The sequence below is a fragment of the Phyllobates terribilis genome, unplaced genomic scaffold (genome assembly GCF_046119375.1).
Source record: "Phyllobates terribilis strain yellow unplaced genomic scaffold, ASM4611937v1 Scaffold_12__6_contigs__length_324123572, whole genome shotgun sequence".
In the NCBI taxonomy this organism is placed as follows: domain Eukaryota; kingdom Metazoa; phylum Chordata; class Amphibia; order Anura; family Dendrobatidae; genus Phyllobates; species Phyllobates terribilis.
In genome coordinates, this window is record NW_027362772.1 from 85,594,311 (window position 1) to 85,619,623 (window position 25,313).

Here is a 25,313-nt window from a genome sequence, read left to right on the forward strand (position 1 = left end):
TACTACAGGTAATGAGTGGAGGACGGAGGAGCCAGTACTACAGGTAATGAGTGGAGGACGGAGTAGCCAGTACTACAGGTAATGAGTGGAGGACAGAGGAGCCAGTACTACAGGTAATGAGTGGAGGACAGAGGAGCCAGTACTACAGTTAATGAGTGGAGGACAGAGGAGCCAGTACTACAGGTAATGAGTGGAGGACAGAGGAGCCAGTACTACAGGTAATGAGTGGAGGACGGAGGTGCCAGTACTACAGGTAACGAGTGGAGGACAGAGGAGGCAGTACTACAGGTAACGAGTGGAGGACAGAGGAGCCAGTACTACAGGTAACGAGTGGAGGACAGAGGCGCCAGTACTACAGGTAATGAGTGGAGGACAGAGGAGCCAGTACTACAGGTAATGAGTGGAGGACAGAGGAACAAGTACTACAGGTAATGAGTGGAGGACAGAGGAGCCAGCACTACAGGTAATGAGTGGAGGACAGAGGAGCCAGTACTACAGGTAATGAGTGGAGGACAGAGGAGCCAGTACTACAGGTAATGAGTGGAGGACAGAGGAGCCAGTACTGCAGGTAATGAGTGGAGGACAGAGGAGCCAGTACTGCAGGTAATGAGTGGAGGACAGAGGAGCCAGTACTACAGGTAATGAGTGGAGGACAGAGGAGCCAGTACTACAGGTAAAGAGTGGAGGACAGAGGAGCCAGTACTACAGGTAACGAGTGGAGGACAGAGGAGCCAGTACTACAGGTAACGAGTGGAGGACAGAGGAGCCAGTACTACAGGTAACGAGTGGAGGACAGAGGAGCCAGTACTACAGGTAACGAGTGGAGGACAGAGGAGCCAGCACTACAGGTAACGAGTGGAGGACAGAGGAGCCAGTACTACAGGTAATGAGTGGAGGACAGAGGAGCCAGTACTACAGGTAATGAGTGGAGGACAGAGGAGCCAGTACTACAGGTAATGAGTGGAGGACAGAGGAGCCAGTACTACAGGTAATGAGTGCAGGACAGAGGAGCCAGTACTACAGGTAATGAGTGGAGGACAGAGGAGCCAGTACTACAGGTAATGAGTGGAGGACAGAGGAGCCAGTACTACAGGTAATGAGTGGAGGACAGAGGAGCCAGTACTACAGGTAATGAGTGGAGGACAGAGGAGCCAGTACTACAGGTAATGAGTGGAGGACAGAGGAGCCAGTACTACAGGTAATGAGTGGAGGACAGAGGAGCCAGTACTACAGGTAATGAGTGCAGGACAGAGGAGCCAGTACTACAGGTAATGAGTGGAGGACAGAGGAGTCAGTACTACAGGTAATGAGTGGAGGACAGAGGAGCCAGTACTACAGGTAATGAGTGGAGGACAGAGGAGCCAGTACTACAGGTAATGAGTGGAGGACAGAGGAGCCAGTACTACAGGTAATGAGTGGAGGACAGAGGAGCCAGTACTACAGGTAATGAGTGGAGGTCAGAGGAGCCAGTACTACAGGTAATGAGTGGAGGACAGAGGAGCCAGTACTACAGGTAATGAGTGCAGGACAGAGGAGCCAGTACTACAGGTAATGAGTGGAGGACAGAGGAGTCAGTACTACAGGTAATGAGTGGAGGACAGAGGAGCCAGTACTACAGGTAATGAGTGGAGGACAGAGGAGCCAGTACTACAGGTAATGAGTGGAGGACAGAGGAGCCAGTACTACAGGTAACGAGTGGAGGACAGAGGAGCCAGTACTACAGGTAACGAGTGGAGGACAGAGGAGCCAGTACTACAGGTAACGAGTGGAGGACAGAGGAGCCAGTACTACAGGTAACGAGTGGAGGACAGAGGAGCCAGTACTACAGGTAATGAGTGGAGGACAGAGGAGCCAGTACTACAGGTAATGAGTGGAGGACAGAGGAGCCAGTACTACAGGTAATGAGTGGAGGACAGAGGAGCCAGTACTACAGGTAACGAGTGGAGGACAGAGGAGCCAGTACTACAGGTAACGAGTGGAGGACAGAGGAGCCAGTACTACAGGTAACGAGTGGAGGACAGAGGAGCCAGCACTACAGGTAACGAGTGGAGGACAGAGGAGCCAGTACTACAGGTAATGAGTGGAGGACAGAGGAGCCAGTACTACAGGTAATGAGTGGAGGACAGAGGAGCCAGTACTACAGATAATGAGTGGAGGACAGAGGAGCCAGTACTACAGGTAATGAGTGGAGGACAGAGGAGCCACTACTACAGGTAATGAGTGGAGGACAGAGGGGCCAGCACTACAGGTAATGAGTGGAGGACAGAGGAGCCAGTACTACAGGTAATGAGTGGAGGACAGAGGAGCCAGTACTACAGGTAATGAGTGGAGGACAGAGGCGCCAGTACTACAGGTAATGAGTGGAGGACAGAGGAGCCAGTACTACAGGTAATGAGTGGAGGACAGAGGAGCCAGTACTACAGGTAATGAGTGGAGGACAGAGGAGCCAGCACTACAGGTAATGAGTGGAGGACAGAGGAGCCAGCACTACAAGTAATGAGTGGAGGACAGAGGAGCCAGTACTACAGGTAATGAGTGGATGACAGAGGAGCCAGTACTACAGGTAATGAGTGGAGGACAGAGGAGCCAGTACTACAGGTAATGAGTGGAGGACAGAGGAGCCAGTACTACAGGTAATGAGTGGAGGACAGAGGAGCCAGTACTACAGGTAATGAGTGGAGGACAGAGGAGCCAGTACTACAGGTAATGAGTGGAGGACAGAGGAGCCAGTACTACAGGTAATGAGTGGAGGACAGAGGAGCCAGGACTACAGGTAATGAGTGGAGAACAGAGGAGCCAGTACTACAGGTAATGAGTGGAGGACAGAGGAGCCAGTACTACAGGTAATGAGTGGAGGACAGAGGAGCCAGTACTACAGGTAATGAGTGGAGGACAGAGGAGCCAGTACTACAGGTAATGAGTGGAGGACAGAGGAGCCAGTACTACAGGTAATGAGTGGAGGACAGAGGAGCCAGTACTACAGGTAATGAGTGGAGGACATAGGAGCCAGTACTACATGTAATGAGTGGAGGACAGAGGAGCCAGTACTACAGGTAATGAGTGGAGGACAGAGGAGCCAGTACTACAGGTAATGAGTGGAGGACAGAGGAGCCAGTACTACAGGTAATGAGTGGAGGACAGAGGAGCCAGTACTACAGGTAATGAGTGGAGGACAGAGGAGCCAGTACTACAGGTAATGAGTGGAGGACATAGGAGCCAGTACTACAGGTAATGAGTGGAGGACAGAGGAGCCAGTACTACAGGTAATGAGTGGAGGACAGAGGAGCCAGTACTACAGGTAATGAGTGGAGGACAGAGGAGCCAGTACTACAGGTAATGAGTGGAGGACAGAGGAGCCAGTACTACAGGTAATGAGTGGAGGACAGAGGAGCCAGTACTACAGGTAATGAGTGGAGGACAGAGGAGCCAGGACTACAGGTAATGAGTGGAGGACAGAGGAGCCAGTACTACAGGTAATGAGTGCAGGACAGAGGAGCCAGTACTACAGGTAATGAGTGCAGGACAGAGGAGCCAGTACTACAGGTAATGAGCGGAGGACAGAGGAGCCAGTACTACAGGTAATGAGTGGAGGACAGAGGAGCCAGTACTACAGGTAACGAGTGGAGGACAGAGGAGCCAGCACTACAGGTAACGAGTGGAGGACAGAGGAGCCAGCACTACAGGTAACGAGTGGAGGACAGAGGAGCCAGTACTACAGGTAATGAGTGGAGGACAGAGGAGCCAGTACTACAGGTAATGAGTGGAGGACAGAGGAGCCAGTACTACAGGTAATGAGTGGAGGACAGAGGAGCCAGTACTACAGGTAATGAGTGGAAGACAGAGGAGCCAGTACTACAGGTAATGAGTGGAGGACGGAGGAGCCAGTACTACAGGTAATGAGTGGAGGACGGAGGAGCCAGTACTACAGGTAATGAGTGGAGGACGGAGGAGCCAGGACTACAGGTAATGAGTGGAGGACGGAGGAGCCAGTACTACAGGTAATGGGTGGAGGACAGAGGAGCCAGTACTACACGTAATGAGTGGAGGACGGAGGAGCCAGTACTACAGGTAATGAGTAGAGGACAGAGGAGCCAGTACTACAGGTAATGAGTGGAGGACAGAGGAGCCAGTACTACAGGTAATGAGTGGAGGACAGAGGAGCCAGTACTTCAGGTAATGAGTGGAGGACACAGGTGCCAGTACTACAGGTAATGAGTGGAGGACGGAGGAGCCAGTACTACAGGTAACGAGTGGAGGATGGAGGAGCCAGTACTACAGGTAACGAGTGGAGGACGGAGGAGCCAGTACTACAGGTAATGAGTGGAGGACGGAGGAGCCAGTACTACAGGTAATGAGTGGAGGACGGAGGAGCCAGTACTACAGGTAATGAGTGGAGGACAGAGTAGCCAGTACTACAGGTAATGAGTGGAGGACAGAGGAGCCAGTACTACAGGTAATGAGTAGAGGACAGAGGAGCCAGTACTACAGGTAATGAGTGGAGGACAGAGGAGCCAGTACTACAGGTAATGAGTGGAGGACAGAGGAGCCAGTACTTCAGGTAATGAGTGGAGGACACAGGTGCCAGTACTACAGGTAACGAGTGGAGGACGGAGGAGCCAGTACTACAGGTAACGAGTGGAGGATGGAGGAGCCAGTACTACAGGTAATGAGTGGAGGACAGAGGAGCCAGTACTACAGGTAATGAGTGGAGGACAGAGGAGCCAGTACTACAGGTAACGAGTGGAGGACAGAGGAGCCAGTACTACAGGTAACGAGTGGAGGACAGAGGAGCCAGTACTACAGGTAACGAGTGGAGGACAGAGGAGCCAGTACTTCAGGTAATGAGTGGAGGACACAGGTGCCAGTACTACAGGTAATGAGTGGAGGACGGAGGAGCCAGTACTACAGGTAACGAGTGGAGGATGGAGGAGCCAGTACTACAGGTAATGAGTGGAGGACAGAGGAGCCAGTACTACAGGTAATGAGTGGAGGACAGAGGAGCCAGTACTACAGGTAACGAGTGGAGGACAGAGGAGCCAGTACTACAGGTAACGAGTGGAGGACAGAGGAGCCAGTACTACAGGTAACGAGTGGAGGACAGAGGAGCCAGCACTACAGGTAACGAGTGGAGGACAGAGGAGCCAGTACTACAGGTAATGAGTGGAGGACAGAGGAGCCAGTACTACAGGTAATGAGTGGAGGACAGAGGAGCCAGTACTACAGATAATGAGTGGAGGACAGAGGAGCCAGTGCTACAGGTAATGAGTGGAGGACAGAGGAGCCAGTACTACAGGTAATGAGTGGAGGACAGAGGAGCCAGCACTACAGGTAATGAGTGGAGGACAGAGGAGCCAGTACTACAGGTAATGAGTGGAGGACAGAGGAGCCAGCAGTACAGGTAATGAGTGGAGGACAGAGGAGCCAGCACTACAGGTAATGAGTGGAGGACAGAGGAGCCAGCACTACAGGTAATGAGTGCAGGACAGAGGAGCCAGGACTACAGGTAAAGAGTGGAGGACAGAGGAGCCAGTACTACAGGTAATGAGTGGAGGACAGAGGAGCCAGTACTACAGGTAATGAGTGCAGGACAGAGGAGCCAGGACTACAGGTAATGAGTGGAGGACAGAGGAGCCAGTACTACAGGTAATGAGTGGAGGGCAGAGGAGCCAGTACTACAGGTAATGAGTGGAGGACAGAGGAGCCAGTACTACAGGTAATGAGTGGAGGACAGAGGAGCGAGTACTACAGGTAATGAGTGGAGGACAGAGGAGCCAGTACTACAGGTAATGAGTGGAGGACAGAGGAGCCAGTACTACAGGTAATGAGCGGAGGACAGAGGAGCCAGCACTACAGGTAATGAGCGGAGGACAGAGGAGCCAGTACTACAGGTAATGAGCGGAGGACAGAGGAGCCAGTACTACAGGTAATGAGCGGAGGACAGAGGAGCCAGTACTACAGGTAATGAGCGGAGGACAGAGGAGCCAGTACTACAGGTAATGAGTGGAGGACAGAGAAGCCAGTACTACAGGTAATGAGTGGAGGACAGAGGAGCCAGTACTACAGGTAATGAGTGGAGGACAGAGGAGCTAGTACTACAGGTAATGAGTGGAGGACAGAGGAGCCAGTCCTACAGGTAATGAGTGGAGGACAGAGGAGCCAGTACTACAGGTAACGAGTGGAGGACAGAGGAGCCAGCACTACAGGTAATGAGTGGAGGACAGAGGAGCCAGTACTACAGGTAATGAGTGGAGGACAGAGGAGCCAGTAATACAGGTAATGAGTGGAGGACAGAGGAGCCAGTACTACAAGTAATGAGTGCAGGACAGAGGAGCCAGGACTACAGGTAATGAGTGGAGGACAGAGGAGCCAGTACTACAGGTAATGAGTGGAGGGCAGAGGAGCCAGTACTACAGGTAATGAGTGGAGGACAGAGGAGCCAGTACTACAGGTAATGAGTGGAGGACAGAGGAGCGAGTACTACAGGTAATGAGTGGAGGACAGAGGAGCCAGTACTACAGGTAATGAGTGGAGGACAGAGGAGCCAGTACTACAGGTAATGAGTGGAGGACAGAGGCGCCAGTACTACAGGTAATGAGTGGAGGACAGAGGAGCCAGCACTACAGGTAATGAGTGGAGGACAGAGGAGCCAGTACTACAGGTAATGAGTGGAGGACAGAGGAGCCAGGACTACAGGTAATGAGTGGAGGACAGAGGAGCCAGTACTACAGGTAATGAGTGGAGGACAGAGGAGCCAGTACTACAGGTAATGAGCGGAGGACAGAGGAGCCAGTACTACAGGTAATGTAATGAGCGGAGGACAGAGGAGCCAGTACTACAGGTAATGAGTGGAGGACGGAGGAGCCAGTACTACAGGTAATGAGTGGAGGACAGAGGAGCCAGTACTACAGGTAATGAGTGGAGGACAGAGGAGCCAGGACTACAGGTAATGAGTGGCAGACAGAGGAGCCAGTACTACAGGTAATGAGTGGAGGACAGAGGAGCCAGGACTACAGGTAATGAGTGGAGGACAGAGGAGCCAGTACTACAGGTAATGAGTGGAGTACAGAGGAGCCAGCACTACAGGTAATGAGTGGAGGACGGAGGAGCCAGTACTACAGGTAATGAGTGGAGGACAGAGGAGCCAGTACTACAGGTAATGAGTGGAGGACAGAGGAGCCAGTACTACAGGTAATGAGTGGAGGACAGAGGAGCCAGTCCTACAGGTAATGAGTGGAGGACAGAGGAGCCAGTACTACAGGTAACGAGTGGAGGACAGAGGAGCCAGCACTACAGGTAATGAGTGGAGGACAGAGGAGCCAGTACCACAGGTAATGAGTGGAGGACAGAGGAGCCAGTACTACAGGTAATGAGTGGAGGACAGAGGAGCCAGTACTTCAAGTAATGAGTGCAGGACAGAGGAGCCAGGACTACAGGTAATGAGTGCAGGACAGAGGAGCAAGGACTACAGGTAATGAGTGGAGGACAGAGGAGCCAGTACTACAGGTAATGAGTGGAGGACAGAGGAGCCAGTACTACAGGTAATGAGTGGAGGACAGAGGAGCGAGTACTACAGGTAATGAGTGGAGGACAGAGGAGCCAGTACTACAGGTAATGAGTGGAGGACAGAGGAGCCAGTACTACACGTATTGAGTGGAGGACAGAGGAGCCAGCACTACAGGTAATGAGCGGAGGACAGAGGAGCCAGTACTACAGGTAATGAGCGGAGGACAGAGGAGCCAGTACTACAGGTAATGAGCGTAGGACAGAGGAGCCAGTACTACAGGTAATGAGCGGAGGACAGAGGAGCCAGTACTACAGGTAATGTAATGAGCGGAGGACAGAGGAGCCAGTACTACAGGTAATGAGTGGAGGATGGAGGAGCCAGTACTACAGGTAATGAGTGGAGGACAGAGGAGCCAGTACTACAGGTAATGAGTGGAGGACAGAGGAGCCAGGACTACAGGTAATGAGTGGCAGACAGAGGAGCCAGTACTACAGGTAATGAGTGGAGGACAGAGGAGCCAGGACTACAGGTAATGAGTGGAGGACAGAGGAGCCAGTACTACAGGTAATGAGTGGAGTACAGAGGAGCCAGCACTACAGGTAATGAGTGGAGGACGGAGGAGCCAGTACTACAGGTAATGAGTGGAGGACAGAGGAGCCAGTACTACAGGTAATGAGTGGAGGACAGAGGAGCCAGTACTACAGGTAATGAGTGGAGGACAGAGGAGCCAGTCCTACAGGTAATGAGTGGAGGACAGAGGAGCCAGTACTACAGGTAACGAGTGGAGGACAGAGGAGCCAGCACTACAGGTAATGAGTGGAGGACAGAGGAGCCAGTACCACAGGTAATGAGTGGAGGACAGAGGAGCCAGTACTACAGGTAATGAGTGGAGGACAGAGGAGCCAGTACTACAAGTAATGAGTGCAGGACAGAGGAGCCAGGACTACAGGTAATGAGTGCAGGACAGAGGAGCAAGGACTACAGGTAATGAGTGGAGGACAGAGGAGCCAGTACTACAGGTAATGAGTGGAGGACAGAGGAGCCAGTACTACAGGTAATGAGTGGAGGACAGAGGAGCGAGTACTACAGGTAATGAGTGGAGGACAGAGGAGCCAGTACTACAGGTAATGAGTGGAGGACAGAGGAGCCAGTACTACACGTATTGAGTGGAGGACAGAGGAGCCAGCACTACAGGTAATGAGCGGAGGACAGAGGAGCCAGTACTACAGGTAATGAGCGGAGGACAGAGGAGCCAGTACTACAGGTAATGAGCGGAGGACAGAGGAGCCAGTACTACAGGTAATGAGCGGAGGACAGAGGAGCCAGTACTACAGGTAATGAGTGGAGGACAGAGAAGCCAGTACTACAGGTAATGAGTGGAGGACAGAGGAGCCAGGACTACAGGTAATGAGTGGAGGACAGAGGAGCCAGTACTACAGGTAATGAGTGGAGGACAGAGGAGCCAGTACTACAGGTAATGAGCGGAGGACAGAGGAGCCAGTACTACAGGTAATGAGCGGAGGACAGAGGAGCCAGTACTACAGGTAATGAGTGGAGGACAGAGGAGCCAGTACTACAGGTAATGAGTGGAGGACAGAGGAGCCAGCACTACAGGTAATGAGTGGAGGACGGAGGAGCCAGTACTACAGGTAATGAGTGGAGGACAGAGGAGCCAGTACTACAGGTAATGAGTGGAGGACAGAGGAGCCAGTACTACAGGTAATGAGTGGAGGACAGAGGAGCCAGTACTACAGGTAATGAGTGGAGGACAGAGGCGCCAGTACTACAGGTAATGAGTGGAGGACAGAGGAGCCAGCACTACAGGTAATGAGTGGAGGACAGAGAAGCCAGTACTACAGGTAATGAGTGGAGGACAGAGGAGCCAGGACTACAGGTAATGAGTGGAGGACAGAGGAGCCAGTACTACAGGTAATGAGTGGAGGACAGAGGAGCCAGTACTACAGGTAATGAGCGGAGGACAGAGGAGCCAGTACTACAGGTAATGTAATGAGCGGAGGACAGAGGAGCCAGTACTACAGGTAATGAGTGGAGGATGGAGGAGCCAGTACTACAGGTAATGAGTGGAGGACAGAGGAGCCAGTACTACAGGTAATGAGTGGAGGACAGAGGAGCCAGTACTACAGGTAATGAGTGGAGGACAGAGGAGCCAGTACTACAGGTAATGAGTGGAGGACAGAGGAGCCAGTACTACAGGTAATGAGTGGAGGATGGAGGAGCCAGTACTACAGGTAATGAGTGGAGGACAGAGGAGCCAGTACTACAGGTAATGAGTGGAGGACAGAGGAGCCAGTACTACAGGTAATGAGTGGAGGACAGAGGAGCCAGTACTACAGGTAATGAGTGGAGGACAGAGGAGCCAGTGCTACAGGTAATGAGTGGAGGACAGAGGCGCCAGTACTACAGGTAATGAGTGGAGGACAGAGGAGCCAGCACTACAGGTAATGAGTGGAGGACAGAGAAGCCAGTACTACAGGTAATGAGTGGAGGACAGAGGAGCCAGTACTACAGGTAATGAGTGGAGGACAGAGGAGCCAGTAGTACAGGTAATGAGTGGAGGACAGAGGAGCCAGTACTACAGGTAATGAGTGGAGGACAGAGGAGCCAGTACTACAGGTAATGAGTGGAGGACGGAGGAGCCAGTACTACAGGTAATGAGTGGAGGACAGAGGAGCCAGTACTACAGGTAATGAGTGGAGGATGGAGGAGCCAGTACTACAGGTAATGAGTGGAGGACAGAGGAGCCAGTACTACAGGTAATGAGTGGAGGACAGAGGAGCCAGTACTACAGGTAATGAGTGGAGGACAGAGGAGCCAGTACTACAGGTAATGTAATGAGCGGAGGACAGAGGAGCCAGTACTACAGGTAATGAGTGGAGGATGGAGGAGCCAGTACTACAGGTAATGAGTGGAGGACAGAGGAGCCAGTACTACAGGTAATGAGTGGAGGACAGAGGAGCCAGTACTACAGGTAATGAGTGGAGGACAGAGGAGCCAGTACTACAGGTAATGAGTGGAGGACAGAGGAGCCAGTACTACAGGTAATGAGTGGAGGATGGAGGAGCCAGTACTACAGGTAATGAGTGGAGGACAGAGGAGCCAGTACTACAGGTAATGAGTGGAGGACAGAGGAGCCAGTACTACAGGTAATGAGTGGAGGACAGAGGAGCCAGTACTACAGGTAATGAGTGGAGGACAGAGGAGCCAGTGCTACAGGTAATGAGTGGAGGACAGAGAAGCCAGTACTACAGGTAATGAGTGGAGGACAGAGGAGCCAGTGCTACAGGTAATGAGTGGAGGACAGAGGAGCCAGTACTACAGGTAATGAGTGGAGGACAGAGGAGCCAGTGCTACAGGTAATGAGTGGAGGACAGAGGCGCCAGTACTACAGGTAATGAGTGGAGGACAGAGGAGCCAGCACTACAGGTAATGAGTGGAGGACAGAGAAGCCAGTACTACAGGTAATGAGTGGAGGACAGAGGAGCCAGGACTACAGGTAATGAGTGGAGGACAGAGGAGCCAGTACTACAGGTAATGAGTGGAGGACAGAGGAGCCAGTACTACAGGTAATGAGCGGAGGACAGAGGAGCCAGTACTACAGGTAATGAGTGGAGGACAGAGGAGCCAGTACTACAGGTAATGAGTGGAGGACAGAGGAGCCAGTACTACAGGTAATGAGTGGAGGACAGAGGAGCCAGTACTACAGGTAATGAGTGGAGGACAGAGGAGCCAGCACTACAGGTAATGAGTGGAGGACAGAGGAGCCAGTACTACAGGTAATGAGTGGAGGACAGAGGAGCCAGTACTGCAGGTAATGAGTGGAGGACAGAGGAGCCAGTACTACAGGTAATGAGTGGAGGACAGAGGAGCCAGTACTACAGGTAATGAGTGGAGGACAGAGGAGCCAGTACTACAGGTAATGAGTGGAGGACAGAGGAGCCAGCACTACAGGTAATGAGTGGAGGACAGAGGAGCCAGTACTACAGTTAATGAGTGGAGGACAGAGGAGCCAGTACTACAGGTAATGAGTGGAGGACAGAGGAGCCAGTACTACAGGTAATGAGTGGAGGACAGAGGAGCCAGTACTACAGGCAATGAGTGGAGGACAGAGGAGCCAGTACTACAGGTAATGAGTGGAGGACAGAGGAGCCAGTACTACAGGTAATGAGTGGAGGACAGAGGAGCCAGTGCTACAGGTAATGGGTGGAGGACAGAGGAGCCAGTACTACAGGTAATGAGTGGAGGACAGAGGAGCCAGTACTACAGGTAATGAGTGGAGGACAGAGGAGCCAGTACTACAGGTAACGAGTGGAGGACAGAGGAGCCAGTACTACAGGTAATGAGTGGAGGATGGAGGAGCCAGTACTACAGGTAATGAGTGGAGGACAGAGGAGCCAGTACTACAGGTAATGAGTGGAGGACAGAGGAGCCAGTACTACAGGTAATGAGTGGAGGACAGAGGAGCCAGTACTACAAGTAATGAGTGGAGGACAGAGGAGCCAGTACTACAGGTAATGAGTGGAGGACGGAGGAGCCAGTACTACAGGTAATGAGTGGAGGACAGAGGAGCCAGTACTACAGGTAATGAGTGGAGGACAGAGGAGCCAGTACTACAGGTAATGAGTGGAGGACAGAGGAGCCAGTACTACAGGTAATGAGTGGAGGACAGAGGAGCCAGTGCTACAGGTAATGAGTGGAGGACAGAGGAGCCAGTACTACAGGTAATGAGTGGAGGACAGAGGAGCCAGTACTACAGGTAATGAGTGGAGGACAGAGGAGCCAGTACTACAGGTAATGAGTGGAGGACAGAGGAGCCAGTGCTACAGGTAATGAGTGGAGGACAGAGGAACCAGTACTACAGGTAATGAGTGGAGGACAGAGGAGCCAGTACTACAGGTAATGAGTGGAGGACAGAGGAGCCAGTACTACAGGTAATGAGTGGAGGACAGAGGAGCCAGTACTACAGGTAATGAGTGGAGGACAGAGGAGCCAGTACTACAGGTAATGAGTGGAGGACAGAGGAGCCAGTACTACAGGTAATGAGTGGAGGACAGAGGAGCCAGTACTACAGGTAATGAGTGGAGGACAGAGGAGCCAGTACTACAGGTAATGAGTGGAGGACAGAGGAGCCAGTACTACAGGTAATGAGTGGAGGACAGAGGAGCCAGTACTACAGGTAATGAGTGGAGGACAGAGGAGCCTCTTAAGAAGTTACAGGTCTGTGAGAGACAGAAATCTCGCTTGTTTGTAATTGACCAAATACTTATTTTCCACCAAAATTTGAAACAAATTTCTTTCCAAATCAGACAATGTGATTTTCAGGATTTGTTTTCTCATTTTGTCTCTCATAGTCGAGGTCGACCTATGACGTCTATTACAGGCCGACCTCATCTTTGTAAGTGGGAGAACTTGCACAATTGGGGGCTGACTAAAGACTTTTTTTCCCCACTGTATAGCAGCCGTGTCATTGGTGTTTGTGTGTTGTTCACACACTGGTCACTGGCGCTCCAGGGTGCCATCAGTCAGTGATGTCCTTTGTGGGCGCACTTTGGCGCCTCATGTAACAGAGGCACAACTACCACCATATCCACTACTATGGGGAGTTTCTGAGCACCCAGACCCCCAGACAAGGGCAGATTATAGTGAAAGAGTTAAATGTATGGACTAAGGGGCACATACTGTCATGGAGGGGAGAGGCCAAGCATCTGAGAAAGTCAGGGGTCAGGGACGAGGGACTTTTTCTTAAAGGATTTCAATCCGGTCTTTTTTTGTGGTTGACTGGTGTTGGAGTTTAAAGGGTTAAATGTGGGATCTGGAGAGGGGTGTTGGGTTGAGGATCATTGGGGTGAGGTTTAGGGTGAGGGCGTGGGACTTGGGTTTGGAGGAAAGGAGCAACAAGAGCCTAATGACATCACTGTCACATGATGATTGGACCAATAAAAAGAGGGATGGGGGTCACGTGACTGATGTCCTGATGGTCTTTTTACTCCTCTCTACCTCCAGTGATGACAGAGCCCGATCCAGAGGTGAGGCCACGTTGTGAAAATACTACTATAAGGACAGGTGCGGCAGGTGTTCTGGGGGGCTCTGTTCCTAAGGTTGTTGTTGGAGGCTCTGTGCCTGGGGTTGTTATAGGGGGCTCTGTGCCTGGGGTTGCTGTAGGGGCACTGTGCTTGGGGTAGTTGTTGGGGGTTCTGTGGCTGGGGTTGTTATAGGGGGCTCTGTGCCTGGGGTTGCTGTAGGGGGGCTCTGTGCCTGGGGTTGCTGTCAGGGGGCTCTGTGCCTGGAGTTGCTGTCAGGGGGCTCTGTGCCTGGGGTTGCTGTCGGGGGCTCTGTGCCTGGGGATGTTGTAGGGGGGCTCTGTGCCTGGGGTTGCTGTCGGGGGGGCTCTGTGCCTGGGGTTGCTGTCGGGGGGGCTCTGTGCCTGGGGTTGCTGTCGGGGGCTCTGTGCCTGGGGATGTTGTAGGGGGGCTCTGTGCCTGGGGTTGCTGTCGGGGGGGCTCTGTGCCTGGGGTTGCTGTCGGGGGGGCTCTGTGCCTGGGGTTGCTGTCGGGGGGGCTCTGTGCCTGGGGTTGCTGTTGGGGACTCTGTGCCTGGAGATGTTGTAGGGGGCTCTGTGCCTGGGGTTGCTGTAGGGGCACTGTGCTTGGGGTAGTTGTTGGGGGCTCTGTGCCTGGAGTTGCTATCAGGGGGCTCTGTGCCTGGAGTTGCTGTCGGGGGGCTCTGTGCCTGGGGTTGCTGTCGGGGGCTCTGTGCCTGGGGTTGCTGTCGGGGGGGCTCTGTGCCTGGGGTTGCTGTTGGGGACTCTGTGCCTGGAGATGTTGTAGGGGGCTCTGTGCCTGGGGTTGCTGTAGGGGCACTGTGCTTGGGGTAGTTGTTGGGGGCTCTGTGCCTGGAGTTGCTATCAGGGGGCTCTGTGCCTGGAGTTGCTGTCGGGGGGCTCTGTGCCTGGGGTTGCTGTCGGGGGCTCTGTGCCTGGAGTTGCTGTCGGGGGCTCTGTGCCTGGGGATGTTGTAGGGGGGCTCTGTGCCTGGGGTTGCTGTCGGGGGCTCTGTGCCTGTGGATGTTGTAGAGGGGCTTTGTGCCTGGAGTTGCTGTCGGGGGCTCTGTGCCTGGGGTTGCTGTCAGGGGGCTCTGTGCCTGGAGTTGCTGTCAGGGGGCTCTGTGCCTGGAGTTGCTGTCGGGGGCTCTGTGAATGGGGATGTTGTAGGGGGGCTCTGTGCCTGGGGTTGCTGTCAGGGGGCTCTGTGCCTGGAGTTGCTGTCGGGGGCTCTGTGCCTGGGGATGTTGTAGGGGGGCTCTGTGCCTGGGGTTGCTGTCGGGGGGGCTCTGTGCCTGGGGTTGCTGTCGGGGGCTCTGTGCCTGGAGATGTTGTAGGGGGCTCTGTGCCTGGGGTTGCTGTAGGGGCACTGTGCTTGGGGTAGTTGTTGGGGGCTCTGTGCCTGGAGTTGCTATCAGGGGGCTCTGTGCCTGGAGTTGCTGTCGGGGGCTCTGTGCCTGGGGATGTTGTAGGGGGGCTCTGTGCCTGGGGTTGCTGTAGGGGGGCTCTGTGCCTGGGGTTGCTGTCAGGGGGATCTGTGCCTGGGGTTGCTGTCGGGGGCTCTGTGCCTGGGGATGTTGTAGGGGGGCTCTGTGCCTGGAGTTGCTGTCAGGGGGCTCTGTGCCTGGAGTTGCTGTCGGGGGCTCTGTGCCTGGGGATGTTGTAGGGGGCTCTGTGCCTGGGGTTGCTGTAGGGGCACTGTGCTTGGGGTAGTTGTTGGGGGCTCTGTGCCTGGAGTTGCTATCAGGGGGCTCTGTGCCTGGAGTTGCTGTCGGGGGTTCTGTGCCTGGGGATGTTGTAGGGGGGCTCTGTGCCTGGGGTTGCTGTAGGGGGGCTCTGTGCCTGGGGTTGCTGTCAGGGGGCTCTGTGCGTGGGGTTGCTGTCGGGGGCTCTGTGCCTGGGGCTGCTGTCGGGGGGCTCTGTGCATGGGGTTGCTGTCAGGGGGCTCTGTGCCTGGGGTTGCTGTCGGGGGGCTCTGTGCCTGGGGTTGCTGTCGGGGGCTCTGTGCCTGGGGATGTTGTAGGGGGGCTCTGTGCCTGGGGTTTCTGTAGGGGGGCTCTGTCCCTGGGGTTGATGTAGGGGGCTTTGTGCAGTGATATCTTGAGAGGAGTGGCATCAGAATAGCAGTAGTCCCAGTATATCCCCCAGCCCATCCTGACTGCTCCCAAGGTCCTGCTCAGAGATTGTACCTCTATTAATTCAAGTTTGGGAGTATGATAAGGGGTGCATGTCTGGTCCAGTGATGCCCATTTTCTGCCACTCGCCCCATTACTCCCTGCACCCTACTGCTGTACCTGATAGCTGGCTCGCCATCCTGCGCAGTGTGACAGCCGTGGATTTCACAGGTTGTGCGCCCTTCTCCATAAATGCCAATCCGTCCGCCATGTATTTGTGCTCCAGGTGGCGCCCTCTACCCAGGGGGTTCTTGATGGAGAAGTTGGTGACGTACCGCTCCAGGGGGTCATCCAGCGAGTTCAGTTCTCCTTCCTCCCATAACTTGTACAACATGAGGACTGGGAAAAGCTTGGAAATGCTGGCGATGCTGGAGGCACAAAAGGTGGCATGTCAGAGCTGTCGGCCATCCTGTCATCCCTTTACCTGCTGAGAGCTGTCTGCGGAGCATTCATAATGCCGGCAACATATTGGCAAAAAGTGCTGATTGTCTGAAAATCTCATTGCTGGGGAGATGTCAGGGGTGGTGTATGGGGGGGCATGATGGGGTGAAGGTATGAGATGATGATGTGTATGGGGGGGCATGATGGGGGAAGGTATGAGATGGGGATGTGTATGGGGGGACATGATGGGGGAAGGTATGATATAGGATGTGTATGGGGGGACATGATGGGGGAAGGTATGAGATGGTGATGTGTATGGGGGGACATGATGTGGGAAGGTATGAGATAGTGATCTGTATTGGGGGACATGATCGGGGGAAGGTATGAGATGGGGATGTGTATGCAGGGACATGATGGGGGAAGGTATAAAATGGTGATCTGTATTGGGGGACATGATGGGGGAAGGTATGAAATGGTGATGTGTATGGGGGGACGTGATGGGGGAAGGTATGAGATGGGGATGTGTATGGGGGACATGATGGGGGAAGGTATGAGATGGGGATGTGTATGAGGGGACGTGATGGGGGGAAGGTATGAGATGGTGATCTGTATTGGGGGACATGATGGGGGGAAGGTATGAAATGGTGATGTGCATTGGGGGACATGATGGGGGAAGGTATGAGATGGTGATGTGTATGGAGGGACATGATGGAGGAAGGTATGACATGGTGATGTGTATGGGGGGACATGATGGGGGAAGGTATGAGATGGAGATGTGTATGGGGGACATGAAGGGGGAAGGTATGAGATGGAGATGTGTATGAGGTGATATGATGGGGGAAGGTATGAGATGGGGATGTGTATGAGGTGATATGATGGGGGAAGGTATGAGATGGTGATGTGTATGGAGGGACATGATGGAGGAAGGTATGACATGGTGATGTGTATGGGGGGACATGATGGGGGAAGGTATGAGATGGAGATGTGTATGGGGGACATGAAGGGGGAAGGTATGAGATGGAGATGTGTATGAGGTGATATGATGGGGGAAGGTATGAGATGGTGATGTGTATGAGGGGACATGATGGGGGGAAAGTATGAGATGGTGATGTGCATTGTGGGACATGATGGGGGAAGGTATGAGATGGAGATGTGTATGGGGGACATGATGGGGGAAGGTATAAGATGGTGATCTGTATTGGGGGACATGATGGGGTGAAGGTATGAGATGGGGATGTGTATGGGGGACATGAAGGGGGAAGGTATGAGATGGTGATGTGTATGAGGGGACATGATGGGGTGAAGGTATGAGATGATGATGTGTATGGGGGGGCATGATGGGGGAAGGTATGAGATGGGGATGTGTATGGGGGGACATGATGGGGGAAGGTATGAGATGGGGATGTGTATGGGGGGACATGATGGGGGAAGGTATGAGATGGTGATGTGTATTGGGGGACATGATGGGGTGAAGGTATGAGATGGGGATGTGTATGGGGGACATGAAGGGGGAAGGTATGAGATGGTGATGTGTATGAGGGGACATGATGGGGGAAGGTATGAGATGGTGATGTGTATGGGGGACATGAAGGGGGAAGGTATGAGATGGTGATGTGTATGAGGGGACATGATGGGGTGATGGTATGAGATGATGATGTGTATGGGGGGGCATGATGGGGGAAGGTATGAGATGGGGATGTGTATGGGGGAACATGATGGGGGAAGGTATGAGATGGGGATGTGTATGGGGGGACATGATGGGGGAAGGTATGAGATGGTGATGTGTATTGGGGGACATGATGGGGTGAAGGTATGAGATGGGGATGTGTATGGGGGACATGAAGGGGGAAGGTATGAGATGGTGATGTGTATGAGGGGACATGATGGGGGAAGGTATGAGATGGTGATCTGTATTGGGGGACATGATGGGGGGAAGGTATGAGATGGGGATGTGTATGGGGGGGCATGATGGGGGAAGGTATGAGATGGGGATGTGTATGGGAGACATGATGGGGGAAGGTATGAGATAGTGATGTGTATGGGGGGACATGATGGGGGAAGGTATGAGATGGGGATGTGTATGGGGAGACATGATGGGGGAAGGTATGAGATGGGGATGTGTATGGAGGACATGATGGGGGAAGGTATGAGATGGGGATGTGTATGGGGGGACATGATGGGGGAAGGTATGAGATGGGGATGTGTATGGGGGGACATGATGGGGGAAGGTATGAGATGGTGATGTGTATGGGGGGACATGATGGGGGAAGGTATGAGATGGGGATGTGTATGGAGGACATGATGGGGGAAGGTATGAGATGGGGATGTGTATGGGGGGACATGATGGGGGAAGGTATGAGATGGGGATGTGTATGGGGGGACATGATAGGGGAAGGTATGAGATGATGATGTGTATGGGGGCACATGATGGGGGAAGGTATGAGATGGGGATGTGTATGGGGGGACATGATGGGGGAAGGTATGAGATGGGGATGTGTAGGGGGGACATGATGGGGGAAGGTATGAGATGGGGATGTGTATGGGGGGACATGATGGGGGAAGGTATGAGATGGGGATGTGTATGGAGGACATGATGGGGGAAGGTATGAGATGGGGATGTGTATGGGGGGACATGATGGGGGAAGGTATGAGATGGGGATGTGTATGGGGGACATGATGCGGGGAAGGTATGAGATGGGGATGTGTATGGGGGGACATGATGAGGAAGGTATGAGATGGGGATGTGTATGGGGGACATGATGGGGGAAGGTATGAGATGGGGATGTTTATGGGGGGACATGATGGGGGGAAGGTATGAGATGGGGATGTGTATGGGGGGACATGATGGTTGGAAGGTATGAGATGGGGATGTGTATGGGGGGACATGATGGTTGGAAGGTATGAGATGGAGATGTGTATGGGGGGACATGATGGGAGAAGGTATGAGATGGTGATGTGTATGGGGGGACATGATGGGGAAGGTATAAGATGGAGATGTGTATGAGGGGACATGATGTGGGAAGGTATGAGATAGTGATTTGTATTGGGGGACATGATGGGGGAAGGTATGAGATGGGGATGTGTATGGGGGGACATGATGGGGGAAGGTATAAAATGGTGATCTGTATTGGGGGACATGATGGGGGAAGGTATGAGATGGGGATGTGTATGGGGGGACATGATGGGGGAAGGTATAAAATGGTGATCTGTATTGGGGGACATGATGGGGGAAGGTATGAGATGGGGATGTGTATGGGGGGACGTGATGGGGGAAGGTATGAGATGATGATGTGTATGAGAGACATGATGGGGAAAGGTATGAGATGGGGATGTGTATGGGAGACATGATGGGGAAACGTATGAGATGGGGATGTGTATGAGGGGACGTGATGGGGGAAGGTATGAGATGGTGATCTGTATTGGGGACATGATGGGGGGAAGGTATGAGATGGTGATGTGTATGGAGGGACATAATGGAGGAAGGTATGAGATGGTGATGTGTATTGGGGGACATGATGGTTGAAGGTATGAGATGGTGATGTGGATTGGGGGACATGATGGGGGAAGGTATAAGATGGGGATGTGTATGAGGGGACAACATGATGGGGGGAAAGTATGAGATGGTGATGTGCATTGTGGGACATGATGGGGGAAGGTATGAGATGGTGATGTGTATGGGGGGACATGATGGGGGAAGGGTATGAGATGGTGATGTGTATTGGGGGACATGATGGGGGAAGGTATGAGATGGAGATGTGTATGGGGGACATGAAGGGGGAAGGTATAAGATGGGGATGTGTATGAGGTGACATGATGGGGGAAGGTATGAAATGGTGATCTGTATTGGGGGACATGATGAGGGAAGGTATGAGATGGTGATGTGTTTGAGGGGACATGATGGGAGAAGGTATGAGATGGAGATGTGTTTGAGGGGACATGATGAGGGAAGGTATGAAATGGTGATCTGTATTGGGGGACATGATGAGGGAAGGTATGAGATGGAGATGTGTTTGAGGGGACATGATGGGAGAAGGTATGAGATGGAGATGTGTATGGGGGGACGTGATGGGGCAAGGTATGAGATGGTGATCTGTATTGGGGACATGATGGGGGTAGAGTATTAGATGATGCTGTGTATTGGGACACATGATGGGGGAAGGTATGAGATGGTGATGTGTATTGGGGGACATGATGGGGGAAGGTATGAAATGGAGATGTGTTTGAGGGGACATGATGGGAGAAGGTATAAGATGGGGATGTGTATGGGGGGACGTGATGGGGGAAGGTATGAGATGGAGATGTGTATGGGGGGACATGTGATGGGGGACATGTGATGGGGATGTGTATTGGGGACATGTGATGGGGATATGTATGGGGGGACATGAGATGGGGATATGTATGGGGGGACATGTGATGGGGATGTGTATGGGGGGACATGTGATGGGGATGTGTATGGGGGGAATATGTGATGGGGATATGTATGGGGGTACATGAGATGGGGATGTGTATGGGGGGACATGTGATGGGAGAGATGTATGTGGATATATGAAGAGGGATGTCACACATTACTTGTGAGAATGCAGAGCGCTCTTCTGCCCTCTGTGTGGGTCTCTTGTGCAGACCCTCACCGGTAAATGGTGTATTCGTTGGGAGCAGTTGAGAAGGGATCAGATCCATTTTTCTTTCCGAAGTTCCCGGTCCACAGTACGGTGTCATTATAGGTGACTATGGCGGACATGGCAGGCAGCCCGGGCGTGCGGATCTTACTCCTGAGGAATTTGTCCACCTGTAAAGATATAATGAGGTGGGAAGCGGCCACACAATCGCTTTGACGTTGTTCTTATGTATCAAGAACAAGACTGACCTTCTCCAGAGCCTCCTTCAGGACCGGCACAGGGTGGTCTAAAGACACCGGCTCTGGGAATCGGGGGCACATCTTTACCAAGTCTCTCAAGACCTTCTCCTCCACTTGAGCTGGAGGTTAGAGAGAATCAGAAACCATGACTATTGTATGAGTATAGCGGAGGAATAGGTACACGAGTACGTATGGTGTACAGGAGGAGGATAGGATGTGATGTGTGCAAAAGAGGCAGTACAAGCGAGTATGCGGGGCCACGAGCGCGAGGACAGGCGGAGTACACGGGGGCAGGAGGACAGTTGAGGGACGTACCTGTATCCAGTTTGGGCAGCTTAAATTGCCAGATGAAGCAGCCGGTCATTGTGATGGAGACGAGGAAGGAGAGGATGAGCCCCAGGTGAGTCCATTTCCACTGCACAGGAGTCGTCCGGCTGAGGCCTCTCCTTCTAGATGGCTGCATGTGAAAGAAGCATTGACCACAGACGTCATCACAACCTGCCGCCATGGCTGCGCCCAGAGATCAGGCCTTTATTATAGCTTTATACCACATTTGTGGTGGCCCCAGAAGATGGAGCATAAGACTCACGGGAGAAGGTGGAGTCGACCTCTGGCAGCACAGACACCGCTCAGGGATTATACAGAAACCAATGACACCTGCATCCACCGACTGAGGGCAAGAAAGAGGGCGAGCGGAAGATGGAAGCTGCTCCTCACAAGTCTTGCAGCCGAAGGTCGTCTCTTCTACTGCTAGTAAACTGAGATTGCTCCCCTGTTCCTCCTGTACCCCGTCTTGTGACACCCACTCTTACCCGATCGCCCTCCATAGTGATGGCTCCTCACAGCCATGTTCTCCTGGAGATGGTCAGGTATAACGCCCGGTCCACCCTCTGTAGTGATGGCTCCTCACAGCCATGTGCTCCTGGAGATGGTCAGGTATAACGCCCGGTCCCCCCTCTATAGTGATGGCTCCTCACAGCCATGTTCTCTTGGAGACGGACAAGTATAATGCGAGGTCCCCCCTCCTTAGTGATGGCTCCTCACAGCCCTGTGCTCCTGGAGATGGTCAGGTATAACGCCCTGTCCCCCCCCTGTAGTGATGGCTCCTCACAGCCATGTTCTCCTGGAGACGTAAGGTATAACGCCCTGTCCCCCCCCCTGTAGTGATGGCTCCTCACAGCCATGTTCTCCTGGAGACGTCAGGTATAACGCCCGGTCCCCCCCTGTAGTGATGGCTCCTCACAGCCATGTTCTCCTGGAGTCGTCAGGTATAACGTCCGGTCCCCCCCTGGTAGTGATGGCTCCTCACAGCCATGTTCTCCTGGAGACGTCAGGTATAACGCCCGGTCTGCCCCTGTAGTGATGGCTCCTCACAGCCATGTTCTCCTGGAGACGTCAGGTATAACGCCCGGTCCCCCCCCTGTAGTGATGGCTGCTCACAACCATGTTCTCCTGGAGACGGTCAGGTATAACGCCCAGTCCCCCCCCTGTAGTGATGGCTCCTCACAGCCATGTTCTCCTGGAGACGGTCAGGTATAACGCCAGGCCCCCTCCTTAGTGATGGCTCCTCACAGCCATGTTCTCCTGGAGACGTCAGGTATAACGCCAGGTTCCCCCTCCTTAGTGATGGCTCCTCACAGCCATGTTCTCCTGGAGAAGGTCAGGTAGAACGCCAGGTCCCCCCTCTGTAGTGATGGCTCCTCACAGCCATGTTCTCCTGGAGACGGTCAGGTATAACGCCCGGTCCCCCCCCCGTAGTGATGGCTCCTCACAGCCATGTGCTCCTGGAGACGTTCAGGTATAACGCCCGGTCTCCCCCCTCTGTAGTGATGGCTCCTCACAGCCATGTGCTCCTGGAGACGTTCAGGTATAACGCCCGGTCTCCCCCCTCTGTAGTGATGGCTCCTCACAGCCATGTGCTCCTGGAGATGCAGTACTGGGGATTTTCTGTGTAAGCTGTAATCCTCAGACCTCATTCACGGATTTATGAGGTTGTGGATTAACTCAAACACCACCAGTATAGTAGCAACTCCACACTCTCGGTCCTCCGTAAACCCAGACAGTGGGTGTCTCCGGCAGGATTTGTGGGTCAGGCTGGATGTGCAAGATTTAACTCGTTGTGGAACCTATGGTCCAATTTGCCCCAGTTATTCCGGTGATGTAGAGATGACCAGAATATTCAGTGCACTGGGACCTTCTGCCACTCGTCAGGATTTGACACTTGAGTGGGGCCCCCTGAGGACCCTTTACTGCTGGGACATAATCTCTTGATTAACACTGTATAAATTCCACATGCTAATGACCAGAGATGATCCTGCCCCACCTCAGAGGTGAGGGCCTGAGACCCAAAACTATCTAGTTTTTCGAGATGATGACAACCCCTTTGGATCCTTGTCTTTTCCTCACCTGGATTGGCAGTCCATCCATTCCGGCTAGTGACCAGCGTTCCGCATCAGCCAGGCTCGTCCAATGTGATCTGCGGCCTGAGAGGAGAATGAAAATAAACACTATATGGAGAGACGATGGTCATCACATCGACCCATCATAAATACAATCCCCCCCAGCAGATCTGTCCTTGTCACCTTGTAGGACATTGCTGGTCACCACTAGAAAGAGCGGCCACCAAGAAGAGAAGCTACAGATGTTTAAAGTTCAATGCCGGCACAGAATTTAATATCATCCATCAGGAGCCACCAAACCAGATGATAGGCAATGAGTTCTGGGATGGTCATCACATCGACCCATCATAAATACAATCCCCCCCCCCCCAGCAGATCTGTCCTCGTCACCTTGTAGGACATTGCTGGTCACCACTAGACAGAGCGGCCACCAAGAAGAGAAGCTACAGATGTTTAAAGTTCAATGCCGGCACAGAATTTAATATCATCCATCAGGAGCCACCAAACCAGATGATAGGCAATGAGTTCTGGGATGGTCATCACATCGACCCATCATAAATACAATCCCCCCCCCCCCCCCAGCAGATCTGTCCTCGTCACCTTGTAGGACATTGCTGGTCACCACTAGACAGAGCGGCCACCAAGAAGAGAAGCTACAGATGTTTAAAGTTCAATGCCGGCACAGAATTTAACATCATCCATCAGGAGCCACCAAACCAGATGATAGGCAATGAGTTCTGGGAACCCCTTGACTTACCTCCGTGGATCCCCTGTCAGTCTCAACTTCAGTTTTTGGATGTGGATTCCTCCATGGAGATCCAGACCATTGATTTTCTAGACTTCTACTTCTAGGTTGTAGACCTCACTTCCTTAGGATCTGGAGTCTATGGACTTGTTGCCCGCATTGCAGTCACTCCTTAGCTTGCTTCTCATGTTAAGTTGATCAGAGTAAGGATGCTCGGCTTAATATCCAGCCCCTGACGGCAGATTAGTGCCCCCACCCACTTGGATTTGTGCAGCAGTGACATCATTGGGACATTGCAGTAATACCAGGGATACCGGGGACCCCACTCAGGACGGTGATCCCCTACTTATTAAGGGGCCCTACTGCGTTCATGAACTTCACTGACTTATCCTGATATTCACAAAAAGCATATAAAGGGTTTATTAATGACTTCAGTGAGTGGTGAGGTCTGTGCCGGGAAGGGTTAATCCCATCCGTTTATCCCTGGTCACAGCGGGCACATGTGGTGACCAAGGACCATCTGCCGCAATCTGGAAACTGAATGATTGCAAGGCCAAAGACGCTGGAGGAGGGGGTGACCTGGATGCTCCATATTACAGGAGGAAACAATCCCCCCCATCAGTCCACGGGCTTCGAAAGCTGTAGTATACGGTGTACTACACTGTGCCCTCTACGTCCATCCTGACGGGTGCAGGACGGGTGGTGGGCATCATCGGAGGTTCTGCAGCAACTCAGTCACACGACCGAGCTCTGCTCTCCGTACTGGGAATGTCCTGAATAAGACGACTGTAGCAGGAATGGTGGCGCGGTGCTCGGACATTGCACAGACGCGGACCCCAATCACCTCCATATATACAGGTGTATCTCACTAAATTAGAATATCATCAAAAAGTGAAGCTCCTCTATTATATAGAGTCATTACACACAGAGGGATCTATTATATAGAGTCATTACACACAGAGGGATCTATTATATAGAGTCATTACACACAGAGGGATATATTATATAGAGTCATTACACACAGAGTGATCTATTATATAGAGTCATTACACACAGAGGGATCTATTATATAGAGTCATTACACACAGAGGGATCTATTATATATAGTCATTACACATAGAGGGATCTATTATATAGAGTCATTACACGCAGAGGGATCTATTATATAGAGTCATTACACGCAGAGAGATCTATTAT

The 25,313-nt window shown here is 52.7% G+C and overlaps 1 protein-coding gene across 1 annotated transcript in view; it reads right to left on the reverse strand.

Annotated features, from left to right (window-relative positions):
• LACTBL1 (lactamase beta like 1) overlaps positions 1-23,458 on the reverse strand; it is a 43,219-nt gene extending 19,761 nt beyond the window's left edge. The window contains exons 1-5 of the mRNA XM_073657748.1: positions 23,379-23,458; positions 21,288-21,429; positions 20,982-21,091; positions 20,746-20,903; positions 15,857-16,104 (exon numbers count right to left, since the gene is read on the reverse strand). Of these exons, the coding sequence (XP_073513849.1) occupies positions 15,857-16,104; positions 20,746-20,903; positions 20,982-21,091; positions 21,288-21,429; positions 23,379-23,399 (679 nt within the window). The 5' untranslated portion in view covers positions 23,400-23,458. The remainder of the gene's footprint in view (positions 1-15,856; positions 16,105-20,745; positions 20,904-20,981; positions 21,092-21,287; positions 21,430-23,378) is intronic.
• Between the last annotated feature and the right edge of the window lie 1,855 nt (positions 23,459-25,313).